This window comes from Dendropsophus ebraccatus, chromosome 6 (genome assembly GCF_027789765.1).
Source record: "Dendropsophus ebraccatus isolate aDenEbr1 chromosome 6, aDenEbr1.pat, whole genome shotgun sequence".
Lineage (NCBI taxonomy): Eukaryota > Metazoa > Chordata > Amphibia > Anura > Hylidae > Dendropsophus > Dendropsophus ebraccatus.
Genome location: NC_091459.1, coordinates 47,356,949 through 47,384,301, shown reverse-complemented (window position 1 = coordinate 47,384,301; position 27,353 = coordinate 47,356,949). Strand labels below are relative to the sequence as shown.

General features: G+C 44.7%; 1 protein-coding gene across 1 annotated transcript in view; it reads left to right on the top strand.

Moving 5' to 3' along the window:
- SLC35F1 (solute carrier family 35 member F1) overlaps window positions 1-27,353 on the top strand; it is a 258,323-nt gene that overhangs the window by 210,154 nt on the left and 20,816 nt on the right. The window contains exons 4-5 of the mRNA XM_069973677.1: window positions 25,749-25,908; window positions 26,539-26,707. Coding sequence (XP_069829778.1) covers window positions 25,749-25,908; window positions 26,539-26,707 — 329 coding nt within the window. The remainder of the gene's footprint in view (window positions 1-25,748; window positions 25,909-26,538; window positions 26,708-27,353) is intronic.

Below are 27,353 nucleotides of genomic sequence, written 5' to 3'. Positions count from 1 at the left end.
GGGCGCCTCACCTCGCCCCGCTCCTGTCCGTCGCTGTGCCGGCCGGCGCGCGCGTCCCCGCCTCCTAGGGCGTGCGCATGCCGGCTGTCTCAGAGTTAAAGGGGCAGTCCGCCCCTAATTGGTTGCTGCCCACACACTCTCCTATAAATTCCAGTCCTGCCCCACCTCTGGTGTTGGAGCCTCTACATGCTTCCCATAGCGTTTGGCCCAGCTCCCTGTTGTTCCTGACCTCAGTCCTTGTTCCTTGTTCCTTTTCGCTACCCGGTCCCTAGTCCCTGTCCGCTGCCTTCCTGTTGTTCCTGAGTACTGTCTGCCTCCTGCGATTACGCCTACAGACCTCTGCCTGCACTATCTCCTGCCTACTGCTCCTGCCACGCCTCGCCTGCCGTCACTAGCAACCAAGCCAAGGGTAGCGACCCAGGGGTCGCCTGCCGCAGCAAGTCCATCCAGCTTTGCGGCGGGCTCTGGTGAAAGCCAGCGGCCCCTTAGACTCCGCTCCCTGGTGAAGTTAGTGCCATCGCTAGTGACGGTTCAGTGGATCCACGACTCCAGGTGTTACAGTAGGCTCCAACCATGGATCCCGGCGAGGTGCCTGACATCCGTGACGTAGCCAGAGTGGTCGCCCAACAGGCTCAGCACATCCAGCAATTGACTGCCGCCTTACAGCAGCGTACTACAGACCAGCGCACACCACCTCCTGCTGCCTCTTCGAAACTTCGACTGGCTCTCCCGAGCAAATACGGTGGTGACTCCAAGTTGTGCAGAGGATTCCTGATTCAATGCACCATGCACATTGAACTTTTAAGCAGCCAGTTCTCCACTGAACGTTCTAAAGTGGCTTTCTTTATCAGCCTCTTGGAGGGTAGGGCCCTGGCCTGGGCCACGCCACTGTGGGACCGAGATGTCCCGATTACTGCCAATCTCCGAACCTTCCTGGCAGAGTTTTGCTCGGTCTTTGAGGAACCTGCCCGTGCGTCTTCAGCAGAGACTGAAGTGAGTATATTTTTTTCTATACTGCAGCAATGGATATTGAGGGAGAGCTTTTCTTCTTCAGTTATAAATACTGCTTCTTATTTCATTTACTGTTATTGTGTATACTTAAAAAGTAACTGAATTAACATACATAAATCTATACATTGAGCTAGGCAATCCTATTAAGACACTGGCCTGTAAATTGCCCAATTGAATTAGCGCTTTGTTTCTCTAATGTATTCTGTATAATATACTATAAACTATATTGACGGCCATTATGATTCAATGATCACACAATTGACACAGACAATACAGTTTAATGACTGGAATATCCAATTTACCATAATAGAAAATGAACTTCATTTATCATTTGTTAAATTAGGAAGTACCATAATAGGACAGTCCATAATCATTCCTGGCCGTGCCTGCGGATTGGTATTATGTCACAATGGAACCCATTAACATTGGACAATACATTAGTTTACTTGCAGAAACACAAAGCAAAGTTCTCATAGAGAAGTTTGACTTAATAACAAAAAAACGGAATTACCTCTTGTCTAACAAGGTAATCAAATTCATAGCCACAGTTATTTCTGAAAACATTGGGAGACCAGCTAAGGTCAATGACTAGCAACAGTCTTTGGAATATTTAACTTACAGTAGCTAAATCTAGTTGGCCCATGCATTTCATCGCTCCACTGGTAAGTCCACTACACATCTCCACCAAAGATTTGGGCAAAGTCCCTAATACAGTATATCCCTTCAAAACTATTCTCTGCACTATGTTGTTGGAAGGTTTTTTAGGTTTTATTTCTTATATAGCTTGTAAATATGCTTAAAGATGCATGTTCAGTTCCACACACCCCACCCATGATGATTCCTATGTGATCCCTACAGTGGCGGATTAAATGTACCCTGGGCCCCGGGCTGTCCACCCAACCTGGGCCCCCCCCCCCAGTCAATTTGCCCACATTATAATCTGCTACTGCGCCTCCCCCCCCCCCCCCCCCCCCCCCCCCCCCCCCCCCCCCCCCCCCCCACTGTCCCCAATAAACACTGCCTGGCTGCCTCCCCTCCCTGCTGGCCCCAATAAACATAATGTTTGGTCCCTTGCTGCTACCCCCAGTAAGCATTGCCCACCCCACCTCCACTGCCCCCAATAAACATATCGCCACCTCACCTGGTCCCCTGATGTTGCCCCCCCCAAGGTCACAGCAGCACAGAGGATGTCAGGAGAGGAGGGTGCTGATCTTATAGGAGAGGTCCAAGCAGCACAGAGGATGTCAGGAGAAGAGGGTGCTGATCTTATAGGAGAGGTCCCAGCAGCACAGAGGATGTCAGGAGAGGAGGGTGCTGATCTATAGGGGAGGTCCCAGCAGCACAGAGGATGTCAGGAGAGGAGGGTGCTAATCCTATAGGAGATAGTCCCCCTTTATAGATGGTCTCCCTCTTTCCCCCCCTATAGATGGTCCCCCTCTTTCCCCCTTATAGATGGTCCCCCTCTTTCCCCCTTATAGATGGTCCCCCTCTTTCCCCCCTTATAGATGGTCCCCCTCTTCCCTCTCCCCCCTTATAGCTGGTCCTCCTTTCCCCCCTTATAGCTGGTCCCCCTCTTTACCCCTTATAGATGGTCCCCCTCTTTCCCCCCTTATAGATGGTCCCCCTCTTTCCCCCCTTATAGCTGGTCCCCCTCCCCCTCCCTTATAGATGGTCCCCCTCTTTCCCCCTCTATAGATTGTCCCCCTCTTTCCCCCCGTATAGATGGTCCCCCTCTTTCCCCCCTTATAGATGGTCCCCCTCTTTCCCCCTCTATACATGGTCCCCCTCTTTCCCCCCTTTATAGATGGTCCCCCTCTTCCCCCCTCTATAGATGGTCCCCCTCTTTCCCCCTTATAGATGGTCCCCCTCTTTTCCCCTTTATAGATGGTCCCCCTCTTTCCCCCTTATAGATGGTCCCCCTCTTCCCCCCTTATAGATGGTCCCCCTTTCCCCCTTATAGATGGTCCCCCTCTTTTCCCCTTTATAGATGGTCCCCCTCTTTCCCCCTTATAGATGGTCCCCCTCTTCCCCCCTTATAGATGGTCCCCCTCTTTCCCCCTTATAGATGGTCCCCCTCTTCCCCCCTTATAGATGGTCCCCCTCTTTTCCCCTCTATAGATGGTCCCCCTCTTTCTCCCTTATAGATGGTCCCCCTCTTTTCCCCTTTTATAGATGGTCCCCCTCTTTCCCCCTTATAGATGGTCCCCCTCTTCCCCCCCTTATAGATGGTCCCCCTCTTTCCCCCCTTATAGATGGTCCCCCTCTTCCCCCCCTTATAGATGGTCCCCCTCTTCCCCCTTTTATAGATGGTCCCCCTCTTCCCCCCCTTATAGATGGTCCCCCTCTTTCCCCCCTTATAGATGGTCCCCCTCTTCCCTCTCCCCCTCTTCCCTCTCCCCCCTTATAGCTGGTCCTCCTTTCCCCCCTTATAGCTGGTCCCCCTCTCCCCCCCCCCTTATAGCTGGTCCCCCTCTTCCCCCCCCCCCCTTATAGCTGGTCCCCCTCTCCCCCCCCCTTATAGCTGGTCCCCCTCTTCCCCCCCCCCCCTTATAGCTGGTCCCCCTCTTCTCCCCTTTATAGAAGCCCCCCCAGTCAGTAAATAACACACAAATAACAAAATATAACTCACCTACCCTGCGTTCCCCCGTCGATCCTCTCTCCGTCTGCAGTCTCCGGCTGATGCGCGGCTGCCGGGGGTGTCCCGTCCTCTCCCCGGCAGCGCGCGCATCACACAGCTCCTAGTGCCGCCTGGGCCCTGACTTCCGGTACGTGCGCTCCCAGTACCGGAAGTCAGGGCCCCAGGCGGCACTAGGAGCTGTGAGATGCGCGCGCTGCCGGGGAGAGGACGGGACACCCCCGGCAGCCGCGCATCAGCCGGAGGCAGCCGGAGACTCTTGTGACCGCAAGCGAAACAATGCTTGCGGTCACAAGAGTGCAGTGGCGAGGGGGCCTCCCGGGCGGCATTATAATGTGAGTGGCAAGGCATGGGCCCCCCCAGAGCCTCGGGCCCCGGGCGGCCGCCCAAACCGCCTACATTATAATCCGCCATTGGATCCCTAACATGTACTAAAACAGAAAACAGCACTACAGTCTTGGACAATAGGTATCTAGCTCCTCTGCAATCTGCAGTCCACTGCCTGTTATAATGGAAATGCTGTCTCTATTAACAGCTAGATCAAGACAGAACACAGGAAGTGGACTGGGGCTTGGCTACTGCTCTGTGCAGTAGAGAGAGCAAGAGAGCCTGAGAAAGTATGGTCTATGAACATGCAATTCTGCCCTCTTAAAATGATCCACACTGTGCCCGAAAGGTAAATAGAGTGAATGTACCACTTTACTGGCTAGATCAAGTGTTGCATACTGCTGGATCCGCATTGCAATGCTGATTCAGCTGCCATGGTCCTTTTTCTAATCAGTTGTCCCGTTCATGTAATTTTCACCTGATTTGCGATATGCAAATCAGGTCAGTTGTGCACAGGAAGTAAGCCTGGGAAGACCAGTTTAAAGATATCTCCTTTCTCGACGACACGCCTCCTGGTCTCGCAGTCCCGCCTCCAGGATATTTTTCAGTCCCATCTGTCAGTGCAGCGGCATCTTAGAGATGGGCGATATGGGTGGCGGGCAGTTCTTCTTTAATATGCTAAGTTATAATTTTCAACACCAGTGCAGAGAGCAGGGTATGAACCTGCACAGTAGGACTCATACCCTGCTCTGATGGTGGCTATGGTGACACACTCAGACACGGCAGCACTGACAGACCCGGCCGGAAAGGATACTGGAGGCGGGACTGAGAAAACCAAGATGCGCACGTCATCGAGGAGAGGGAGGAGATATCTTTAAACCAGTCTTCCAGTTTTATTCCTGTGCACAACTGACCTGATTTGCATATCGCAAATCAGGCGAAAATAACGCAAATAGGACAACTAAGGAGAAAAAGGGCCAAGGCAGCTGATTCACCATGGCGGCACGGATTGGGCAGTATATAACATTTGAACATCTAGCCTGTAAAGTAGAATACTTGCTTTAAAGTGTCCCTGTCGTTATAACTTTCAAAATCTAAATCAACAGTAGATGTGATATAAAGCAAGTTTGCCATGTACATGCTGTAAAACCAAGCTGAACTTACCAGAAATCCAGGTCCAGTCTCCTGAAGGCAGATTTTCTAACTTGTGCTGGTTGAAAAAACAGACTAAACACAGGAATTCTAGCCAGTACAGGGAGTCACAGCTCAATATGTCCATCAATCACATGACTGCCTTCTCTCTGTGAGCGCTCAGATGGCCTGGGATACACAGGACTTCCTGTTTTCTGACCGTTTGCTGTTTTTTGAGAAAAAGAGTCAGAAAACAGGCAATGCTGTGTTTTCCATAATAACTTAAAAAAATAATGAATGTAAATTGCAAACTTGCTTTATATTACATCTACTGTGTTTGATTTAGATTTTGAAAGTTATAATGACAGTCGCACTTTAAGGCTTTACTCTCATCCCTGACCATATATAAATCTCAGGGCAGCTGTCCTTTGTCTAAATACAGAACCTGTGTATTTACTGCTTGCATGTCCACAGTGTGCAGTGTAATCCTCCCTTCCCCCTCCTTTTAGGTTTTCAGCAGCAGCAGCAGCTCAGTGCTTGATGTAATTTCTTCCTTTCTTTGCTTACTGTTTCTTTCATTTCTGCTCACATAACACCTTTACAAAACCTAGTGCATCAGTAACTAGTCCCTCTATATGCCATCAATAGTACTGTACTGTGTAAATCATAAGCACAGTGCGCTGGGCCACTCCGCTGAGGGTAGTAGTAGGTGGTAGTACTGGGTAGGGACCCAGTTAGCCACTTGCCTGATGGTATGTCATGGTATGGACACGAGGGATAGCAGCTGTAGACCGGGAACCTGACCAAGTGGAGGCCGAGCAATTCTTTGTTGTCCTTAGTCAGGGCACCAATAATTACACCAATGCCAAGGTTCAGAAACAACGGTAGCTGTGTATTTATTATAACGGTGGTAACTCGTAGCAACAGTCTCTCCGGATGCAACCGGGAATAAGGCAGACTTGGATAGGGCAGAGTAATGGGTAATGCTGCAATAGGCTGTGAGAGTAACGTGCTGGATGATGGGAGTAGTAGTGATACTGAAGTTGAGATGCTGGGCGGAATGAAACTGAGATGAATACTTGCTGTTGATTAGAGAAGATGATGAGAGGAATGACTGAAGAACGGCACCCAGATCTTTAGTACAGATGAGGATCTTGAGACTTGAGAATAAAGACACAGCCAGGAACACTTCTGGTAATGCTGTAGCAGAGCACACGTCCTTCTCTCTTAGCAGTGAAGAGAGGCCACACACACAACCTGTCCCCCTGAAGGTGGAAGACAGGACTGAGGTAGAGAGTAAGTCACATGGTATTCCCCAGCCAAAGCTCTATGGCCATTGGGGTTACCATGGAAGCAGGGGCAGTCACGTGACATCCAGCCATTGCATAATCACACCATTAGGACATATGGGACCAAATATACATGAAGTACCATACTTGAACACTGGGGGGCGACATAATACCATTAGGCACTGATAATTGAATATGCATGAGAAATAAAGAAAATAACAGACCTGAATACTGAGAGGGGTGACACAATACACACAGTTTGCAGTGGACCATAGCTTTCCAGAACAGAGGCAATAACATATTGACAGATATAAAGATAAACTTTGAAGGAAACAACAAGAGAAGGAACTCTGTTCTGGGACACTGCAACAGCACAGTTCCAGCCTGCTCAGTTCAGTGTGCTATTACCAGCACTATATCATAGCATAGCAGATAGGATTATATCATGTTGGACAAAGTAGTAAGCAAAGGGAAAACCAAAAGACCAGACAGCTCTGGTCACTTCCAGCTCTATCACACCTTGTGCATAAATAGTACGATAGATCTGACATTACTTTCCCATGAATTTCCAGGCTTTCCAGACCCGATCCTTAGTCAAATAGTGAACAAGCGTTTCCAACTGAATCCCAATTAGAGGGAAGGCGCATGCTCGGATGGTGCTGGGGTAACCTTTAATACCTGACAGCCAAGCCACCGCTTTTTTATAGTTCATTTCTTCAGGGGATGTTTAAAGAGAATATACAAAAAATAGACCACAAAAATGTAATAGGTTTCTGCAAAATATGATAGAAATCTGGCTTGATTGCTCAGAATGATCGTTCACCTTCTGTTAAATTTCCTTTGTTAACCAGGCATCCTTTACACTAGGGGGGTAAAATGCTCGAGTCTCCCATTGATTTCAATGGGGATTGTTACTCAAGCATTGAAAAATGTTTAACACGAGTAACGAGGACTAAGGGCAAAGAGTGGCTAATACGGTGTATGAATATTGGTGAAAAAAATAGAAACACTAGTGAAGGTTAAATGGTCAAGACCACATTGTCCTTCACTGATGTATGTACAGTACAGCAGTCTGCTCATTTCATACACAGCGATGACTACATCACTTGCCTATTCATCACATCATCGTAACTTTGATTTGGTCATATTTTAAGAAATTCCTTTCAATAGAATCATCTGAAACAGCTTGAATTGATTGGTTTAAACAAGGCAGAAATATCTGAATGTCGACTGAAGTCAAGCATCTCAGGGTCAAAGCTTTAATAGTGCTTCATCTAGGACATAAATCAGTCATTTCCAAATACATGGAAGAATGGCTTCACTTAGATAGTAGGCTCCAATAAGCAGAGCTTTTCCTGCTCTATAGTCATTGCCTTCCATATGCTGTTCTATTTATAAGATCGGCTTGCTCAATATGTCAGTGCTTAATAACTGAATGGATGGGAAAAGAAAAGCGATAAACAGGTAAAGCATCTTACTAGAAGACTCTTTGACATAGAAAGGTTAGACCACAAACAAGATATTAATAGGAATACAATACTTTTTTTTTTTTTTTTTTTTGGTAGATACGTAGGCTAAAAAGAAATGAATGGCGCCATAGGGTGATAACGTAACATAAAAAGAACAAGGGAAGCACAAATTGGTATGCTCACCTCTGTAGGTTGTACACAGAGTACAACACCTCAACAAGCCATCAGTGAAGATAGGCACAAAGCCACAGCAGTCAGTCCAAACTCGTCCGAGATTCTGATCCACAAAATCAGGGACTTTGTAGTAAGCAAATAGGTGTGAAACCCTACCGAGCTAACCGGGGTTAAATCGGACGTATTGTGGTGCTGAATGGCATAAGTCACAGGTAATAAAATTAGCAGTGTTTTATTTATTTCAAGTTAGAAGAGACATAACAGACTTATATTAGATAGATTTACATCTATTTAAAAATCTCAATTATTCCTATACTTATCAGCCGCTGTATGTCCTGCAGAAAGGGCTGTATTCTTTTGTCTGACAGTGTTCTTTGCTGCCAGACCTGTCGGAGACAGGAACTGTCTAGAGCAGAAATGGTTTTCTGTAGGGATTTGCTACTGCTCTGAACAATTCCTGTCTCGGAGAGAGATGGCAGCAGAGAGCATCGTGGCAAATTGGAAAGAATACACCACTTCCTGCAGGAGATACAGCAGCTGATAAGTACTGGAACAACTATGTGGGGCATGGGTGACATTTATTTATGGGGCAATATTACTCTTTGGAGGCTCAGGCGTTAGATATCATTATTACACTATTAGGCTATGTTCCCACTTTGTAAGACACCGACCGTTCCGTGACCCGGCCTGGTCACGGAACGGTCAGTGTCTGAGAAGATCATCCCGGCCCGTACTGTAGACCGGCCGGATGATCTTTACTGCCGCAGAATTTGGATGCGGGCGCATCCAGTGCGCTCGCATCCAAATTCCCCGCTGCACACAATTGAGAGTGTGGCCGGAGCCACACGCTCCATTGTGTGAACTGACAGGTTTTCTGTGGCCGCTATTCTTTGAATCCCGTGTGTATACACTACGATGTGTATACAGTATACTCCATCCGAGATTCCTTAGAAGGTACCATTACGTAAGTTCCATAGTAATCGCAGGGGGAAACATAGGCCATTATTACTGTATTGCGTAAACTTAGGGGCATTATTGATTTTTGACTGGGGTCACAGTAGGGGTGTTATTTGTGAGTGGAGGCACAGTTAGGTCATTATTGGTGGGGACACAATTGCCATATGGTACACTAATAAGGGCTTCATACTCTGCTGAGATGAGTTGCAGTTGGAAGAATTTGGAGAAGAAAACAGAAAAAGAGTGCCTCAAATCAGAGAAGACATCACCTGTGAATCACTGGATGTGATTGTAATCACTTATACAGGCTGAAGAGCTCCTATACACCAATGAATAGTGCTGTAGCATGTAGCTAGCACACACCCAGATTTATAGATAAATGCTAGATAGATAGATAGATAGATAGATAGATAGATAGATAGATAGATAGATAGATAGGAGATAGATAGCAAAGGGACAAATGCAGTGTCCCAGAACAGAGTTCCTTCTCTTGTTGTTTCCTTCAAAGTGCATCTTTATATCTGAGTCAGTCAATATGTTATTGCCTCTGTTCTGGAAAACTATGGTGCACTGCAAACTGTGTGGTGTCACCCCTCTCAGTATTCAGGTCTGCTGTTTCACTCATTTTCATGTATATTTGGTCCTAGATGTCCTAATGGTGTGATGATGCAATGGCTTGGTGTCACGTGACTGTCCCCTGCTTCCATGGTAACCCCAATAGCCATTGAGCTTTGGCTGGGGATACCATGTGACTTCCTCTCAACCTCATTTCTGTCTCCTACCTTCAAGGGGACAGGTTGTGTGTGTCCTCTCTCCACTGCCAGGAGAGAGATACGTGTTCTCTGCTGCTCCAGTGTTACTAGAAGTGTTCCGGTCCAGTCGGGACCTGGCTGTGTCTTTATTCTCAAGTCTCAAGATCCTCATCTATACTAAAGATCTGGGTACCGTTCTTCAGTCATTCCTCTCATCATCTTCTCTAATCATCAACAGAAAGTATTCATCTCAGTTTCATTCCGCCCAGCATCTCAACTTCAGTATCACTACTACTCCCATCATCCAGCATGTTACTCTCACAGCCCATTACAGCATCACCCATTACTCTGCCTTATCCAAGTCTGCCTTATACCCGGTTGCACCCGGAGAGACTGTTGCTATGAGTTACCACCGTTATAATAAATACACAACTACCGTTGTTTTTGAACCTTGGCATTGGTGTAATTATCGGTGCCCTGACTAAGGACAACGAAGAATTGCTCGGCCTCCGATTGGTCAGGTTCCCGGTCTACAGCTGCTATCCCTCTTGCCCATACCGTGACATACCATCAGGCAAGTGGCTAACCGGGTCCCTACCACCTACTACTACTTTTAGCGGAGTGGCCCAGTGCACAAAGACTTTATTAAGTTACATCCTATGACTATATGGTGACTATGTTTATTTTTGGAGGTAGTTTCTGTGGAAATATTTCAACAGACAATTGTCTACGGTGATTATTTAAGTAGGAATCAGCATAAATAAGTAGGGAAGACCCACAGAGGTCAGATTTCTTTATACAGAAATGCACACAGCTGAGACGTCATAAAGCGTGTATGCCTACAAATCACTTGCTCATACGACAGTTTATTGGAAACAAATTGCTGTATTGTATCACATGTACCAGCAGAGAGATAAGGGGAGGGGGTTCTGTTAAAATAGAATAATGTTGTCATAGCATCATAAAACCTTAGGCGAACGCACATCAAAAAGATTATCAAAGTCTACTTTGGTTAATGCAAAAAAAGTGCAGCACATTGGTAATTGTTGCATATTACCAATTTGGGGGTGGGAGAAACAGGACGTTCTGAGCGTGCACCACAAGCTACAGATAAATGTAGTATGATACCAATGCACGGGAAAGGGAACATCAGAGGAGTGGGACTAATGTACAACCAGGGGCGGGCTGGGCCGGGGGGCAGGGTGGCATATGCCCCCCGGGCTGGTCCCCTCCAGTACACCTAAGGGCCGCAGTGGCCGGATAGTATTAAAGCCGCTCTGCCACTTTAAGGTTCTCCCTGGAAGTAGCGGCCGCTGCATTTGCGTTCCAGGAGTCAGCAGCGTGTGGCTGACTCTTCCTCACACACTTCCCCTTACTCATTGGTGGAGCAGGCAGCCTGTTCCATCAGTGAGTAAAGACAAGTGCACAGCCCACAGAAGAGGATGCAGGAGGGAGAAGAGGACGCCGGCCGGGAGAGGAGCCGCCCACTGCCAGGACTGGTATCTGGGGAGGGAGTCTGGGGGGGGGTTACTGTATAGTACTGGGGTCTGTAATACACCAATACAATACAGTAGCCTAGGGCTGATTGGAGCAGGGGACACTCACCTCCCTGTCCGGCCAGCCAGAGTCTCCATGGTGATTCAGGCAGTGCGATTAGCCCTGCCTGCACCTCTTTGGTCAGACCTGAGAGGAAGAGGCCAGAGCACAAGAGCAGCACAGGACAAGTTTAGTGAGTATATTGTGGAGAGAGGAGGGGGGGGGGCATTGTAGTTTGTTCTGTAACATGTGACTCTCCAGTTATTGCAGAACTACAACTCCCATTGTACCCTGCTAGCAGAACGTGATGAGAGTTGTAGTTTGGCAACAGCTGAGGAGCCACTGGTTAGAAAGCAATCATTTAGGGGTTCAGTTTATTTAGTAGTGTTCTCCAACCTGTGATTCCTCAGTTAGTTTAAAACTACAACTCCCATCATGCTCTGGTGGCAGGAGATAATGGGGATTGTAGTTTAGGAACAGCAGGTGGGTCACATGGTGGAGACCACACTAAATAAACTGTACCCCTAAATCATTGCTTCCTAACAGTGTCTCCTCAGCTGTTACCAAAATACAACTTCCATCATGTCCTGCCACCAGGATACAATGGGAGTTGTAGTTTTGCCACTAGTAGGGAAACCATAATTTAGGAGGGAGGTTTACAGTACATTAGAGGACAGTGGTACAGTACATTAGAGGGGACAGTGGTACAGTACATTAGAGAGCACAGTGGTACAGTACATTAGAGGGGGACAGTGGCACGGTACATTAGAGAGGACAGTGGTACAGTACATTAGAGGGGGCAGTGGTACAATACATTAGGGACAGTGGTACAGTACATTAGAGGGGACAGTGGTACAGTACATTAGAGAGCACAGTGGTACAGTACATTAGTAGGGGACAGTGGCACGGTATATTAGAGGGGACAGTGGTACAATACATTAGGGACAGTGGTACAGTACATTAGATGGGACAGTGGTACAGTACATTAGAGGGGACAGTGGTACAGTACATTAGAGGACAGTGGTACAGTACATTAGAGAGCACAGTGGTACAGTACATTAGAGGGGGACAGTGGCACGGTACATTAGAGGGGACAGTGGTACAGTACATTAGGGGGGACAGTGGTACAGTATATTAAGAGGGGACAGTGGTACAGTACATTAGAGGGGACAGTGGTACAGTACATTAGAGGACAGTGGTACAGTACATTAGAGGGGAGAGTGGTACAGTACATTAGAGAGGACAGTGGTACAATACATTAGGGACAGTGGTACAGTACATTAGAGGGGACAGGGGTACAGTACATTAGAGAGCACAGTGGTACAGTACATTAGAGGGGGACAGTGGCACGGTATATTAGAGGGGACAGTGGTACAATACATTAGGGACAGTGGTACAGTACATTAGAGGGGAGAGTGGTACAGTACATTAGAGGGGACAGTGGTACAATACATTAGGGACAGTGGTACAGTACATTAGAGGGGACAGTGGTACAGTACATTAGAGAGCACAGTGGTACAGTACATTAGAGGGGGACAGTGGCACGGTATATTAGAGGGGACAGTGGTACAATACATTAGGGACAGTGGTACAGTACATTAGATGGGACAGTAGTACAGTACATTAGAGGGGACAGTGGTACAGTACATTAGAGGACAGTGGTACAGTACATTAGAGGGGACAGTGGTACAGTACATTAGAGAGCACAGTGGTACAGTACATTAGAGGGGGACAGTGGCACGGTACATTAGAGGGGACAGTGGTACAGTACATTAGAGGGCAGTGGTACAATACATTAGGGACAGTGGTACAGTACATTAGAGGGGACAGTGGTACAGTACATTAGAGAGCACAGTGGTACAGTACATTAGAGGGGGACAGTGGCACGGTATATTAGAGGGGACAGTGGTACAATACATTAGGGACAGTGGTACAGTACATTAGATGGGACAGTGGTACAGTACATTAGAGGGGACAGTGGTACAGTACATTAGAGGGGACAGTGGTACAGTACATTAGAGGGGACAGTGGTACAGTACATTAGAGAGCACAGTGGTACAGTACATTAGAGGGGGACAGTGGCACGGTACATTAGAGGGGGCAGTGGTACAATACATTAGGGACAGTGGTACAGTACATTAGAGGGGACAGTGGTACAGTACATTAGAGAGCACAGTGGTACAGTACATTAGAGGGGGACAGTGGCACGGTATATTAGAGGGGACAGTGGTACAATACATTAGGGACAGTGGTACAGTACATTAGAGGGGACAGTGGTACAGTACATTAGAGGATGGTGGTAGAGGATAGTGGTACAGTACATTAGAGGGGACAGTGGTACAGTACATTAGGGGGGACAGTGGTACAGTATATTAAGAGGGGACAGTGGTACAGTACATTAGAGGGGACAGTGGTACAGTACATTAGAGGACAGTGGTACAGTACATTAGAGGGGAGAGTGGTACAGTACATTAGAGAGGACAGTGGTACAATACATTAGGGACAGTGGTACAGTACATTAGAGGGGACAGGGGTACAGTACATTAGAGAGCACAGTGGTACAGTACATTAGAGGGGGACAGTGGCACGGTATATTAGAGGGGACAGTGGTACAATACATTAGGGACAGTGGTACAGTACATTAGAGGGGACAGTGGTACAGTACATTAGAGGGGACAGTGGTACAGTACATTAGAGGATGGTGGTACAGTACATGAGAGGATAGTGGTACAGTATATTAAGAGGGGACAGTGGTACAGTACATTAGAGGGGACAGTGGTACAGTACACTAGAGGACAGTGGTACAGTACATTAGACGGGAGAGTGGTACAGTACATTAGAGAGGACAGTGGTACAATACATTAGGGACAGTGGTACAGTACATTAGAGGGGACAGGGGTACAGTACATTAGAGGGGACAGTGGTACAGTACATTATAGAGGACAGTGACACGGTACATTAGAGAGGACAGTGGTACTGTACATTAGAGGGAATAGTGGTACAGTACATTAGAGGGGACAGTGGTACAGTACATTAGAGGGGACAGTGGTACAGTACATTAGAGGACGGTGGTACAGTACATTAGAGGGGACAGTGGTACAGTATATTAGAGGGGACAGTGGTACAGTATATTAGAAGGGACAGTGGTACAGTATATTAGAGGACAGTGGTACAGTACATTAGAGGGGACAGTGGTACAGTACATTAGAGGATGGTGGTACAGTACAAAAGAGAGGACAGTGGCACAGTACATTAGAGACGACAGTGGTACAGGACATTAGAGGACAGTGGTACAGTACATTAGAGAGGTCAGTGGTACAGTACATTAGAGGGGACAGTGGTACAGTACATTAGAGGGGACAGTGGTACAGTACATTAGAGGGGACAGTGGTACAGTATATTAGAGGGGACAGTGGTACAGTACATTAGAGGACAGCGGTATAGTACATTACAGGACAGCGGTACAGTACTTTAGAGGGGGCAGTGGTACATTAGAGAGAACAGTGATACAGCACATTAGAGAGGGCAGGGGTACAGTACATTAGAGAGGACACTGGTACAGTACATTAGAGAGGACAGTGGTACAGTACATTAGGGAGGCAGTGGCACAGTACATTAGGGAGGCAGTGGCACAGTACATTGTGGGCACAGAATAGTACGGGAACAGTGGCACTATTTATTATAGACACAGTTCATAGGAGATGCATTTTATCCAGGGGGCAGTGGTACAGTTCATTAGGACAAAGGGGAACCATTCATTTAGCACAAGGTGGGGGGGCTTACTGCAGATAGGGGCACAAAGTGGGGGCCCAGCTTGCGATGAGGGCACAAGGGGGGGGGCTAACTACAGAGGGCAAAGAGAGGGGGCACAACTACAGATGAGGCACAAAGAAGTGGTCTTACTACAGATGAGGGCACAACGATGGATCCTAACTACTGATACAGGCATCAAGAAGGGATCTAAGTATAGAAAGAAGCACAGAAAAGGGAAATGACTACAGATTGGTCTTCACAGAGGTCTCTGTGACTGTTTAGGGTCACTATGATGGAGAGATTGTATAGAGGTGGGTAAAAGTGCTGTAAAAGTAAGGTGCTGAAGATGTTTGTCTGGCAGATACTGCTGAGATGATTTGGGGTTGGAAGAAGTCTTCATGATGGAAAAGAAAAGGAAACCTCACTGACTCTGATCAGAGAAAACATCACCTGTGAGTCACTGGAGGTGTCTGCACTGTACTTATATGGTATACAGAGCCTGTGTACAGCTGGTATCTACCTCTATTTGGTCACTGTATGGGGGAATATTGGCCCCTGTGTGGTGGAGTGTAGTACCAGTATAGTAGTAATGCTCGTGGTGTGACAGTATTATTTAGTAACCATTTATAATGTAGTTGTAGTATGTGGTACCTGGTGTGGCGGTATTTTTTGTCCCTTGTATACTAGTATTATTGGTAATACTAGTATAATGTCCATACCAGGTACAGTCCAATCCAAAGCAGATTAAACTCTGGCCTCATATAAAAATCCTGGGGGGGGGATATACAAAAAGAATCTATACTTCCCTGTGCCCCAGCTCTCTTGCCATTATCCTGTTCCTCCGGTTCCTGCATTGCCATGTCCCGGCAGGAAGTACCCACTCACCTCAGTATGTGACGTTGCAGGACCACAGCTGCAGGAGGCTGGTCTGTGAGACGCTGCACTGCGATGGCACGGGGACAGGTAAGCATAGACGCTTTATTATGTTCCCCTTACCCCCTGCCGGCTTGGGATGTTTAGGTTCGACAAGAGTTCTCCTTTAAGTATATGTGCCGTGATGATTCTCTGCTACTCATGGGCCACTGCTGTGTGCTTGCCCCCCAGGCTAAAGTTTGCCAGCCAGCCCCTGTGTACAAGCACATTAAGGGTGCCTTCACACACACCAGATCCGCAGCGGATTTCACGATGCAAATTCCCACTGCGTGTATGTAAGTTAATCCCCCGCCGGCCAGAGCATACATTACCTGCTCCGTGCTCCGGCTTGCTTTTGGGGCTCCCGGCGTCTGCTAGTCCCGCTCAGCCAAACAGTGTGCTGCCCTGGAGTCAGAGCCTGGAGGAGGTGATGTATGTTCTGGCCAGCGCGGGGTTAACTTACAAACAGGCAGCGGGATGTCAATCCCACTGCGAGTATGTATTCTCATTGGGATAACGGGCACTGAATCTGCAGCGGATTTCACTACAAATTTGCAGCGTGAAATACACTGCGGATCCGGTTTATGTTAAGGCATCCTAAGAGTGTTGGAGGGGCAACATAGGTAAGAACCTTGCACTGTTTGGAATTTTTTTTTTTTTTTTAACAAGGCTGTCCGGAGTATCCCTTTAAATGAAAAGCCCCATCAAATTCAAAAAATGAAAGAAGGCAGGGAAGTGCAGGAAAATAATAAACAATCTAAACTGGCACCCCCCTTGTGCCTGCTGGTGTCATTTCTGCTGAAAACAGGGAACGTCATGTACTCAGCTTCTCCAGCTGCAACGTCATGGCCCAGCTAAGCGATCGCCCGCTCAGCCAGTCAGTGATTGGGCAGCGTCCTGCCCCAGTTACTGATTGGCTGAGTGGGCAGTCTTTCAGCCGTGTACTTGACGTTGCAGGTTAGAGACCTGTAGGAGGTCTGTGGCTATCAATGGGCCCTTTGCCTATTATTTTCCCTGTCTTCCTGTCATTTTAGCACTTCTCCTTTAATAAAACATAGATTATATTCCAATTACAATCTGGTTTTCTCACAATTCTTAGCAGAATTTGAGTGATCTGAAGGCAAGCTAACCTGAACATAGCAAAACACAGAAAAGGTCACTAACTGTTGTGCAAGTAAGCAATTACGCTGGGCTCAAGGAAGTATTGAATACAGATATCGATGTTATAATGTGAATATAAATAAGTCAGTCCTGAAGCATTATGGATACATAGCAACATCTCATATGACCTCCTATGGCACTTCACCCAGGTCTGAGATTTCCCCTGTGTCTCAGATGCCAATGAATTGAGAACAAGTATCCTTACCCTGGGTTTGGGTCACTTGTGTTTTGGGAAACTTGGCCTATAACAAATGGGCAGACACATTGGCTAGATTATTTGGCCGGGTAATATGCCCATTAATATTTGTCCTCCCTATAAGTATATAATGCACATATAAGAATACTTTATTTGCTGTCTGCTTTGATTGGCAGATCTAAAGATGAAAGTGTAAAAAATATATACAATAGCAGACAGGCTAATAAAGCTGAAACTATGATATTCCGCCAAGTCTGTGCACAGCGGGAGCTCTGGATGTGCAGTATATCATCACTCCAATTACCTGTGGCATGTTCTCCACTTTTAGCACCTGTCACCAGAGAACAGCTCCGGACTTATTAGGAAGCTTTTGATGTCAGAGCAGTAGCTTTGGATTTTTATTTGATGCTTCCTGACAATGGATCTACTTTGTTACATCTATTAACTAGACTCCGAAGTTTCAAACAAAACAGGTAGAAATTATGCCTTTTCCCCCCTCATGCGTTCTACTTGTTGCCATGGTAACCGTGTCATGATGAATTAATTATACAGTCAACTTATCAAGAACATTCCATAAAAAAAACTTTACCTACAGGCTGAGTGTATGGATCTTCTCACTAATTAAATACTTAAGAGCTAAAAAAAAAAGTCTAATAAAATGCCATAATGATAATGTGGGCTATGTATAGTGTGTGGTCTGACACTTCAGCCTACTTTCTATTTCATGTGAAAGTGGGATGTCGATACATGCATTGAACTGTCCATCAATTTGCTTAACTGACTTGGAGAATGTGATATGCCCATTGTTTGAAGTAGCTAGAAAGCCTATAGTTGCCTTTGTTATTACTTCAGATAAGTTCCCAGTAGGTTACGGAGTTTGATGGGCTAATTTATATAAGACTGGCTTTACACTGCCTTAGGCTGGGTTCACACTACGTGTATTTCAGTCAGTATTGTTGTCCTCATATTGCAACCAAAACCAGGAGTGGATTAAAAACACAGAAAGGATCTGTCCACACAATGTTGAAATTGAGTGGATGGCCTCCATATAACAGTAAATAACTGCCATTATTTCAATATAACAGCCGTTGTTTTAAAAAAAACAGCAAATATTTGCCATTAAATGGCGGCCATCCACTCAATTTCAACATTGTGTGAACAGAGCCTTTCTGTGTTTTTAATCCACTCCTGGTTTTGGTTGCAATATGAGGACCACAATACTGACTGAAATATACGTAGTGTGAACCCAGCCTAAAAGTTGTTTTTTTATAACTGCATTACCTGCCGAAGGGACCGCAGGACAAATCTTGGGTTAAAAGCAGCTGTATGAAGGTACAAGCGGTTTGGGGAGGTCAGATTGTGGGTACAGAGTCGCTTTAAGAGATAATCTTTCAATGTATATGCAGGCAACGATCAAACAACTAACGAAAATTTGTTCAAATGTGATTGCATCTCTTGAGCTGACCATAAAATCACTTAATTATTTATTAATCATTTACAAATCCTTCTGTATATTTGCACATCGTTCCTTCACTGGGAAGTAAAGAGTATACAAAAGATTGTAATAGCCACTGTCCTTCCATGTATTATGGTGAAGAATTTCAGGTCACTCGCAAAAGTGCTTGTTTGCAATTATTTATTGTTACTCAAAAAAAACGAAAAAAACTGCCTTGTCTAGTAGGACCCTTGGTCACTGTATGGAAGGATAAGAGAGAACATTTCCAACAGTTTCACCAGTATATAATTAATAACGACAGTTTGACCAGTATATAATTAATAACGTTATGCAGTTATGTCTGACATCTAATTATGGTGGAAGATCCTACAGTTTCTAGAAGTGCAGTTTAGTAGTGAAGATAAGAAAATGACAGGATTACCTTACAGCATAAAATGTGTTGGCAACTCATTTCTATTAAAAGAATCATGTCATCCGAGACACGTAACATGGAATACCCCCTGTGGGGAGTGGCTAAGGCTAAAAAGGAATTAAAGAGAAATTATGAGACAGTCACATTATAAGTCACTATCAACCTACTTTATTAATTGATGCCGATATAAAGTGAGTACCCATAACTGTACCCTACTGCTGGAGGACAGAAAGACTTCCAAATATGATAATACAAAGCAGCAAGTCTTAGTACTAACTGGCTACAGTGACCAATTCTATAAAGAAAAGACCATATTACACGGCATGATTTACAGAGGAAAGCAGGTCAGGTCAGCGCTCACTTTCCACTTGTTCCCTGCTCGCTGCCTGTGCTCTTACATGCACAGACAGTGAGCATGGAGGAGCGGGGAGCTGCAGGAGGGGCTGCCTGGACAATCTTTAGATCATCCGGGTCACCCATTAAAGTCAGTGGTGGTCTGCTGCCGTCGCTCCTATTGCACGGAGTGGTGAGCAGCAGACTGTCACTGTCATGATCGTCACCAAACGATTATCGGCCAGAGTGGACAGTAATCGGCTTAGTACAGCCGATAATCAATTGGCAGAAATAGAAAGACAAGAATACATGTTGTATTTAAGGGGGCTCTCAGTTTGGGTACTCTTCTATTACCAAGCTCTGAAACTGCATTGAATCCTATGCAAAATCCTACATACCTGACAAAGGCAGCTATAAGTGCAGCCATGCCCGTTATATTACATGGAACTACATACATGTTGCTAAGGACTGTACTACATGTGTTAGAATACTATTGTAATAATATTAGAAGCATGGGAGCAAGCAACAACTCCCTGTATGCAATGTATTGTCTATTGAAGAGTTTTTAAAATATTACTTATCTTTATCTTTACCTTCAAGTATATGTTTAGTTTTGTATGTAATAAATATGTAAAATCTAATAAAAATATGTTAAAAAAAAATATTACTTATAATAACAAGTGATTTATTGACTCTAGTTGCAGTGAAGTGAGTAATGTAAGTCTATGGAGCCTGACTTTTTACTGACACAGAGCAGGGAGTGGACGGCGCTGCAGTGCAGTCCTCCCCTGCTTTTTTTCACGATTGGTACAGGTCTGACCACCAGAAAGTATTGAACTGAGAAAGCGTATAGATGTTAATGTTGGTCTGTCAGCAATAGTGATGAGCAAGTACTAAAATGCTCGGGTGCTCGTTACTCGAGACGAATATTTCCCGATACTTGGGTGCTCGTTTCAAGTAACGAACCCCATAGAAGTCAATGGGAAGCTCGGCAGAGGGAAGGTTGTGTGAAAACCTGTCAACCTCAGAAAATGATGGAAACCCCACGGAAATGGACAGGAAACAGCAGGGGCAGCATGCATGGATGCCTCTGGGGCTGGCTAATCGCACCATTATGGCAAAATCTGGGCAACAGCATGGCAGTGATCACACAGTGAACCATGAAAACAGAGGTAGCATATGAACCACCCAAAAATTTTGCCTGACACCACAGAACACCACGGAAATGGACAGGAAACAGCAGGGGGCAGCATGCATGGATGCCTCTGGGGCTGGCTAATTGCAACATTACACCAAATTTAAATAGAATTTGATGGAAAACCCACCCACTACTACTGCCTCTACCAACCTGATTGATCCTGCCTGCTAAACAGTGACTTGAAAGGATGAAGGTTAGGCAGAGCACACCCCCAGCGTGTTTTCATCCACAAATTAAGTGGTTTGAAATGGGAAACAGCCTGGACTTTGAATTTGACTTTAAATTTGACTGTAGCAGTTGGGGGAACTTTTCGTGCATCATATGAATCACCACTTCTCCCCACCGCTGATTTGAGTTTGAATTTGACTATAGCAGTTGGGGTAACTTTCCCTGCATCATGTGACTCACCACTTCTCCCCACTGCTGATTTGAGTTTGAATTTGACTTTGACTTTGACTGTAACAGTTATGGTAACTTTCCCGGCATCATGTGACTCACCACTTATCCCCACCGCTGATTTGACTTTGAATTTGACTTTGACTTTGAATTTGACTTTGAATTTGACTGTTGCAGTTGGGGTAACCTTCCCTGCATCATGTGACTCACCACGTCTCCCCACCGCTGATTTGAGTTTGAATTTGACTTTAGCAGTTGGGGTATCTTTCCCTGGTTGACTTGCGGAAATGCGCACAAATGTGCAAGTCATCCAAATTGAGGTAGGTTTAAAGGAACGGCAGCAACACTAGGTTGAACACGTGGGCCAGGCAGGCATGGTACATGTGTGAGGCTGCCGAGTTGCAGAGCCGCCACCAGGTTCCACCTGTTTTCACATGCAACCAAGCTCACTGCTAGTTACACAGGGTAATTAGTAGTGAGCTGGATATGGCTGCGATAAGAAATACAGAAATAAGAACATATACTGGTCACACTAGTTTTTTGGAGGCTGTGGTATACAGTCTGTTGATAAATGGAGGTACATAGTGGATGCCACCCTCTTACACAGGGCAATTAGCAGTGAGATTGGATATGGCAGCGCTAAGAAATAATAACATATACTGGTCACACTAGTCTTTTGGAGGCTGCCGTATAGTCTGTGTGTATGTGGTGGTGGTATATGGTCTATGCCACCTGTTACACAGGACAATATACAGTGAGGTTCCATGCAGCTGTACTACAAATCACAGCAATATAATGTACAACAACAGCAGCACCAGCCACAAAAAATATAATAGTACTGAGGACTTCTTAGGGGTCTGTATGCAACACCTAATGTCCCCTTTCTGCCAGCAGCTGAGCAGATCACCACAGTGTGCAGCTAAAATTGTGGTAGCTGCACTGCAAGTCCCAGCCAGCAGTCTGGAGTAATACAAAAAAGAAAAAAAAATGTAAGCCCTTAAAAGGGCTGTTAGGTTCTTTGTCTAGTATTCCCTGCCTACTGGAACGCTCTCCCTGACAAGCAGCAGCTCTGTCCCTAATCTCTTTCAGCATGCATGTGAGCCAAGCCTCGGCGGCCGAGATTTTTGCATGGCAGGGTCATCTAATCGCTGCTATCGACATGTATGGGTCCCACGTGATCGCAGGATGTACCAAAGAGTCTCCTGCATGTTGATTGGCTGAGAAATTGCGCCCAAACTTACAGGAAACGGATGATGAGATTTTCTTAAGTATCGTCCGAGTACCGAGTACCATCGAGTACCCTAATGCTCAAACGAGTACCAAGCTCGGACGAGCATGTTCGCATATCTCTAGTCGGCAACCAACGGGTCCTAAATCGAGCATGCTCAGGTTCTTCAGCCATTGGGACACAAATGCCATACGCTTGGTTTGGGATGAACCTGAGTGTGCTCGAGGTTCGCTCATCTCTAGTCTTAACCAAAGAAATGTTCTTATTCTAACTAGGATAGGGACCCCTATAAGCCACTAATCATACCATTTTCATGTTGGTATAATATATGAATTTATGAATACAGTGTAATGGTAGCGCAACATTAATGACCTCTCCTGTGTTATAAACCCAGACAACTCTGCCGATTTCTGATACAGTGACGATTTCACAGCAAATTGAGCTGTATCAGCAATTTAATGATTTTTTTTTTTTAAAGTCTTAAAGGGAAACTGTCAGCTTGGAAACAGCTATGCAACTACTGACACAGTCACATAGCTACTGAATGTTAGCATAGAGAGTAACAGTACCTTTATAATATGTGTCTGTAGCCGCAATGCAAAAAAAAAAAAAATCACCCATCTCTAGAGTCAAAGAGGTGTGGTACAGGAGTGCCCAGGACTTTAATGCCACTCAATGCTTCCTTAACCCCCACCACCACCACCACAAGCTGTGAGAGCCCTGTCAAAGCCCTAATGTGCATACTGAAGCCAACTTTCTAGAAAAGCAGACGGACCTTTAGGAATGACATTCGCGTCCAGAAGACTCTGCTGCATAGCTGCAGGACGGTCCATGATGTCATCAGCATGAGATCAGTCACAGACTACTACAGACAACTACTAGATACCTGTGGCAAGGACTTCTCTGTATTAAGAATGAATGTAAATGTGTACTTGTGTGTTGGCATAGTAGAGCTGGCTATGTGTTCATCAGAGCTCTTTGTTTGTATTGATATACTGTAGCATTTCTGGTTGTGTGTACGAGCCTGGCAGATCTCTCTCTCTCTCTCTCTCTCTCTCTCTATATATATATATATATATATATATATATTATAGAGAGAGAGATTTAGTATAATGTGTATGTAGCAGAGGTGTGTATGTGTAGCTGTTTGTGTATTTGTGTATCTGAGCTGTGTGTGCACGTGTAGCTAAGCTGTTATGAATGTGTGTAGCTGAACTGTGCATGTGAATAAAGCAGAGCTTTGTCTCCATTAGTAGATGAGCTGTGTATAATGTGCATGCTGTAGAGCTGTGTATGTGTGGGGATACTGTACAGTGAAGAGTGGTAAAAACAAATACTCAGAATCACTTAAGGATACATACACATAGCCATTCTGCTGTGGATTTCACACTGGAGATTTGCTACTGGAAATCAACTGTAGATATTTCTTCCCATTGACTTGAATGGGCCAGCAGCAAATCCACTAAATCCTTGTGGATGTTTTCAAAATCAGAAAAATATGGGGTGAGCATACACATCCTGGTGCCATCAACAGGGCATGAAGCAGGCTCTGGACTGCATTTTCCAGCTCCTATCATTAGCTGGGGGATGCCCCTAATAGCCAGCACTGAGTCATTGCCCATGCCGGCTAGTTAACAATTTAAATGCCACTGTAAAAAATGACAGCAACATTTAAATGGCACTGCCGCGCATCATTGTTTTTTTCTTTCAGGAGACAGACTCTATAGAAAGGTTATGAAGAGATGAAGAGAGAAGCACTTAGCTGAGCACTTCTCCCTGTTCTTCCTATAAATGAGGGTCCCAGATTCCAGACACAGAATGATCAAAACTTATTATGTGTTTCTATGACATGTTTTTTCAGTGACAGTAACACTGTAAGGCAAGTGTAATACTAGCACAGTTCTGTGTCTGTATTATGGCTCCAAGTCCTAGCCTGTCTTGAGGTCTAATCACCCAAGCTGAAAGCATCATAGAGATCTATTATAGGGATCTACAGTGCTGTCAGTTTGAGTGATTAGACCTGTAGTCAGAATGGGGACCTTAGGCCATAATACAGACTCAGAAATACCCTCACATTTCTGTGACTCCAGCGTAACCTGGATAGCTAAATGTAATGCAGTAACCACATGCACTTTTTTATTAAATAGAGTTTAAACACCAAATATCACCTAATAACATTAATAATATTCGCTACATTACATTAAACAGCAAAGATATCGCATAGTAGGTTTTAACCTTTCGTAGATCCCAAATAAAAAGTCAAGAATATAGCATTATTATATACCACTGTCTTTTTATATTATTCATTCACAAGTAATTCTGGGCAATCCTTTAACCATCACAGCATCAAAATCTAAGAATATATCATTCTATCATAGTACTGTATATATCTTTCATGGGTCTTTATTAATCTATATCTTGGCCTACAGTCCATAACACCTTGGTTAGTACCCTCCCATATGATAGCAAACATGTAATGATAATCCAGAACTATCACTCACCCATGAAAAGGTAGGCTATACTGCTGACCCCTTCTCCCCAACGCATGTTTTGGTATTTTTTTAGGGGAGTACTCTTATGTCTAACATGTCTCACTTTTCCTTTTCTTCCTCATCTGGCTTGGACATTAACAAAGACTTCTCCCACCCACAACAATTCCAGTTACCTCAGCAGAATCTATTGTATCAATATTTTAGTTCCTTGCTCCAACTCCATCTTGACCTCTGTCTCCTATTTGTATTTCCCCACACCGTAATAGTGTACAGTTTGTGCACCCATATTCTACCACCTTTTATAGTATTGGGACCCCCACTGTGCCCCTATGTATAGTAGTTAAGCTCACCTCTATACTCTAATGGATTATTAGGCCCCCATATAGTAGTTAAATTCATCTGTGCCCTTAGTTATTATTCGGCCCTTCTGTACTCCCATATAGTATTAGGCCCAGCTCTGTGTCCCCTCTCCTCCTAAAGTATTAGGCCCTCTTCTGTGTCATCATATTTAGGCCCACCTACCTCTGCACCCCTGTATAGTAGTAGCCCAACTCTGTGCCCCAGGGTAGTGGTTATGCCCTTCTTTATCCCCATATAGTATAAGGACCACTTATGTGTCCCACTATAACATCTCATGTAGGAAGGCAAAACCCCCTATGAGGCAGATGCCAATTGCCCCATCGCAGGGAGAAAATTCCTTCCCGACTCCAATGGCAATCAGAATAATCCCTGGATCAACGTATCACCGGAAATCTAATGCTTATAACTTGTAATATTATATTTTTCAAGAAAAGCATCCAGGCCTCCCTTGAACCTATTTAATGAATCGGTTGCCATATTGCTTTGCTATGCAAATTATTCACATTATGTACATAAATAATATATTTGTTGTACATCATTTAATACATTTCTTGTTTTCTTTCTTTGCAGTTACTTAATTGTTTTGTGATCCCTGTGGTCATATTACTGTCCTGGTTTTTCTTGCTGGTGCGATATAAAGTTCTACACTTCATTGGAGCAGTTGCCTGTATCTTAGGAATCGGCTGTATGGCGGGAGCTGATGTACTTATGGGAAGACAACAAAAGGAAGGTAAATCAGCCATTTTTGTACTAAATCTCTAGCAAAGAAAAAGGGAGAGGGAAAGCATAGGGTAAAAAAGTAAGGCGCACACTTGTAATAACAAAATATAAATAAGCTTTATTAGTACCGGCTACACAAAAAGAGATTAAAAACATTAAAAACCAAAAGACGGCATCCTCCTATGATGTGGGAGGTTGCTACCTGCTACATAGATAAGCTCAATAAGCCATGAAAGGACTACAAAAAAATATATATAGATGCATAAGCAAAAGAGATGACAAACAATTTGAAAAATAAATAATACCAACTGAGAGTGTGAAAGTCCCTATGTGGCAGGAAAGATGGTAACCCAAATCTCTAGCATGACTGCACTGGGCAGAACTACAGATCAATAAAATTACAATGTTTAACAGCTCAATACGCCTTGTTAGATTTGCCCAATTCCAGGGCATAGGCTGTAAATATAATATTGTTAACATTCATGGGAAAGTCATTTGTAAACCTAGATTTTATATAGTAGTAGCATAGTCATGAAAAATCCTTAGCTGCTAAATAAAAAAAATGCAGTCCTTGGGAACAGATATTTTAAATGTTAGGTTAAGAAAACTGTAAATAATCTATTTTCCATCTTTTCCGCAGAGTTTTTTCCAGGGGACAGCAAACTAATTGGGGATGTCTTGGTTCTTGGTGGTGCCACTCTGTATGGGATTTCTAGTGTGTGCCAAGAGTATATCGTTCGCAATCTGAGTCGAATTGAGTTATTAGGAATGATTGGACTTTTTGGATCTTTCTTCAGTGGAATACAGCTGTAAGTATGACAAATGATGGCTGGAAAGGCATGTATGGAAGTGTGACCAGTAGTATTGATAAAACCTGCCAAAATGTTTGGATTCTACAACGTTATCCGAACCCGAACTGTCATGGTTTTATTTCCCGCTGCTGTAGAAGTTGCATGCTGCCCTAAGGAGACCTGGAAAACATGAATAGAGCCATAGGCCATAGGCTGTTTTCATGTTTTCCAGGACTCCCTAGGGTGGTATCCAACTTCTGCAGCTGCAGGGAATCAATCGCTGAGCATTCAAGTACAGATGACGGTGGCCGAACCCAAACATTTCGACAGATTCTCTCAACACTAATGGCTAGGCTTTCATAGATAACATTACTTAAAATTGACATTAGAAAAAGGAAAAAATAAACATAATTATCCTTATCATTATATGTTCTCTGTTCATCAGACCAAGTTATAAATTCTAACCCTAGAAAACTAAACTTATTATGCTTATGTCAAAAGATAATACAACTTTGAACATGAGAATTAACTACACTAAATAACTACACGAAATACTTGTTTATAGGGGACCTAGACATTTCTTCCAAAATTCTCAATTTTTTTTTCACTTGTTCTCCCTACCTATGCCTCCTTTCTTTCCTGCTTTGGCGTTCTTTTTTCCGCA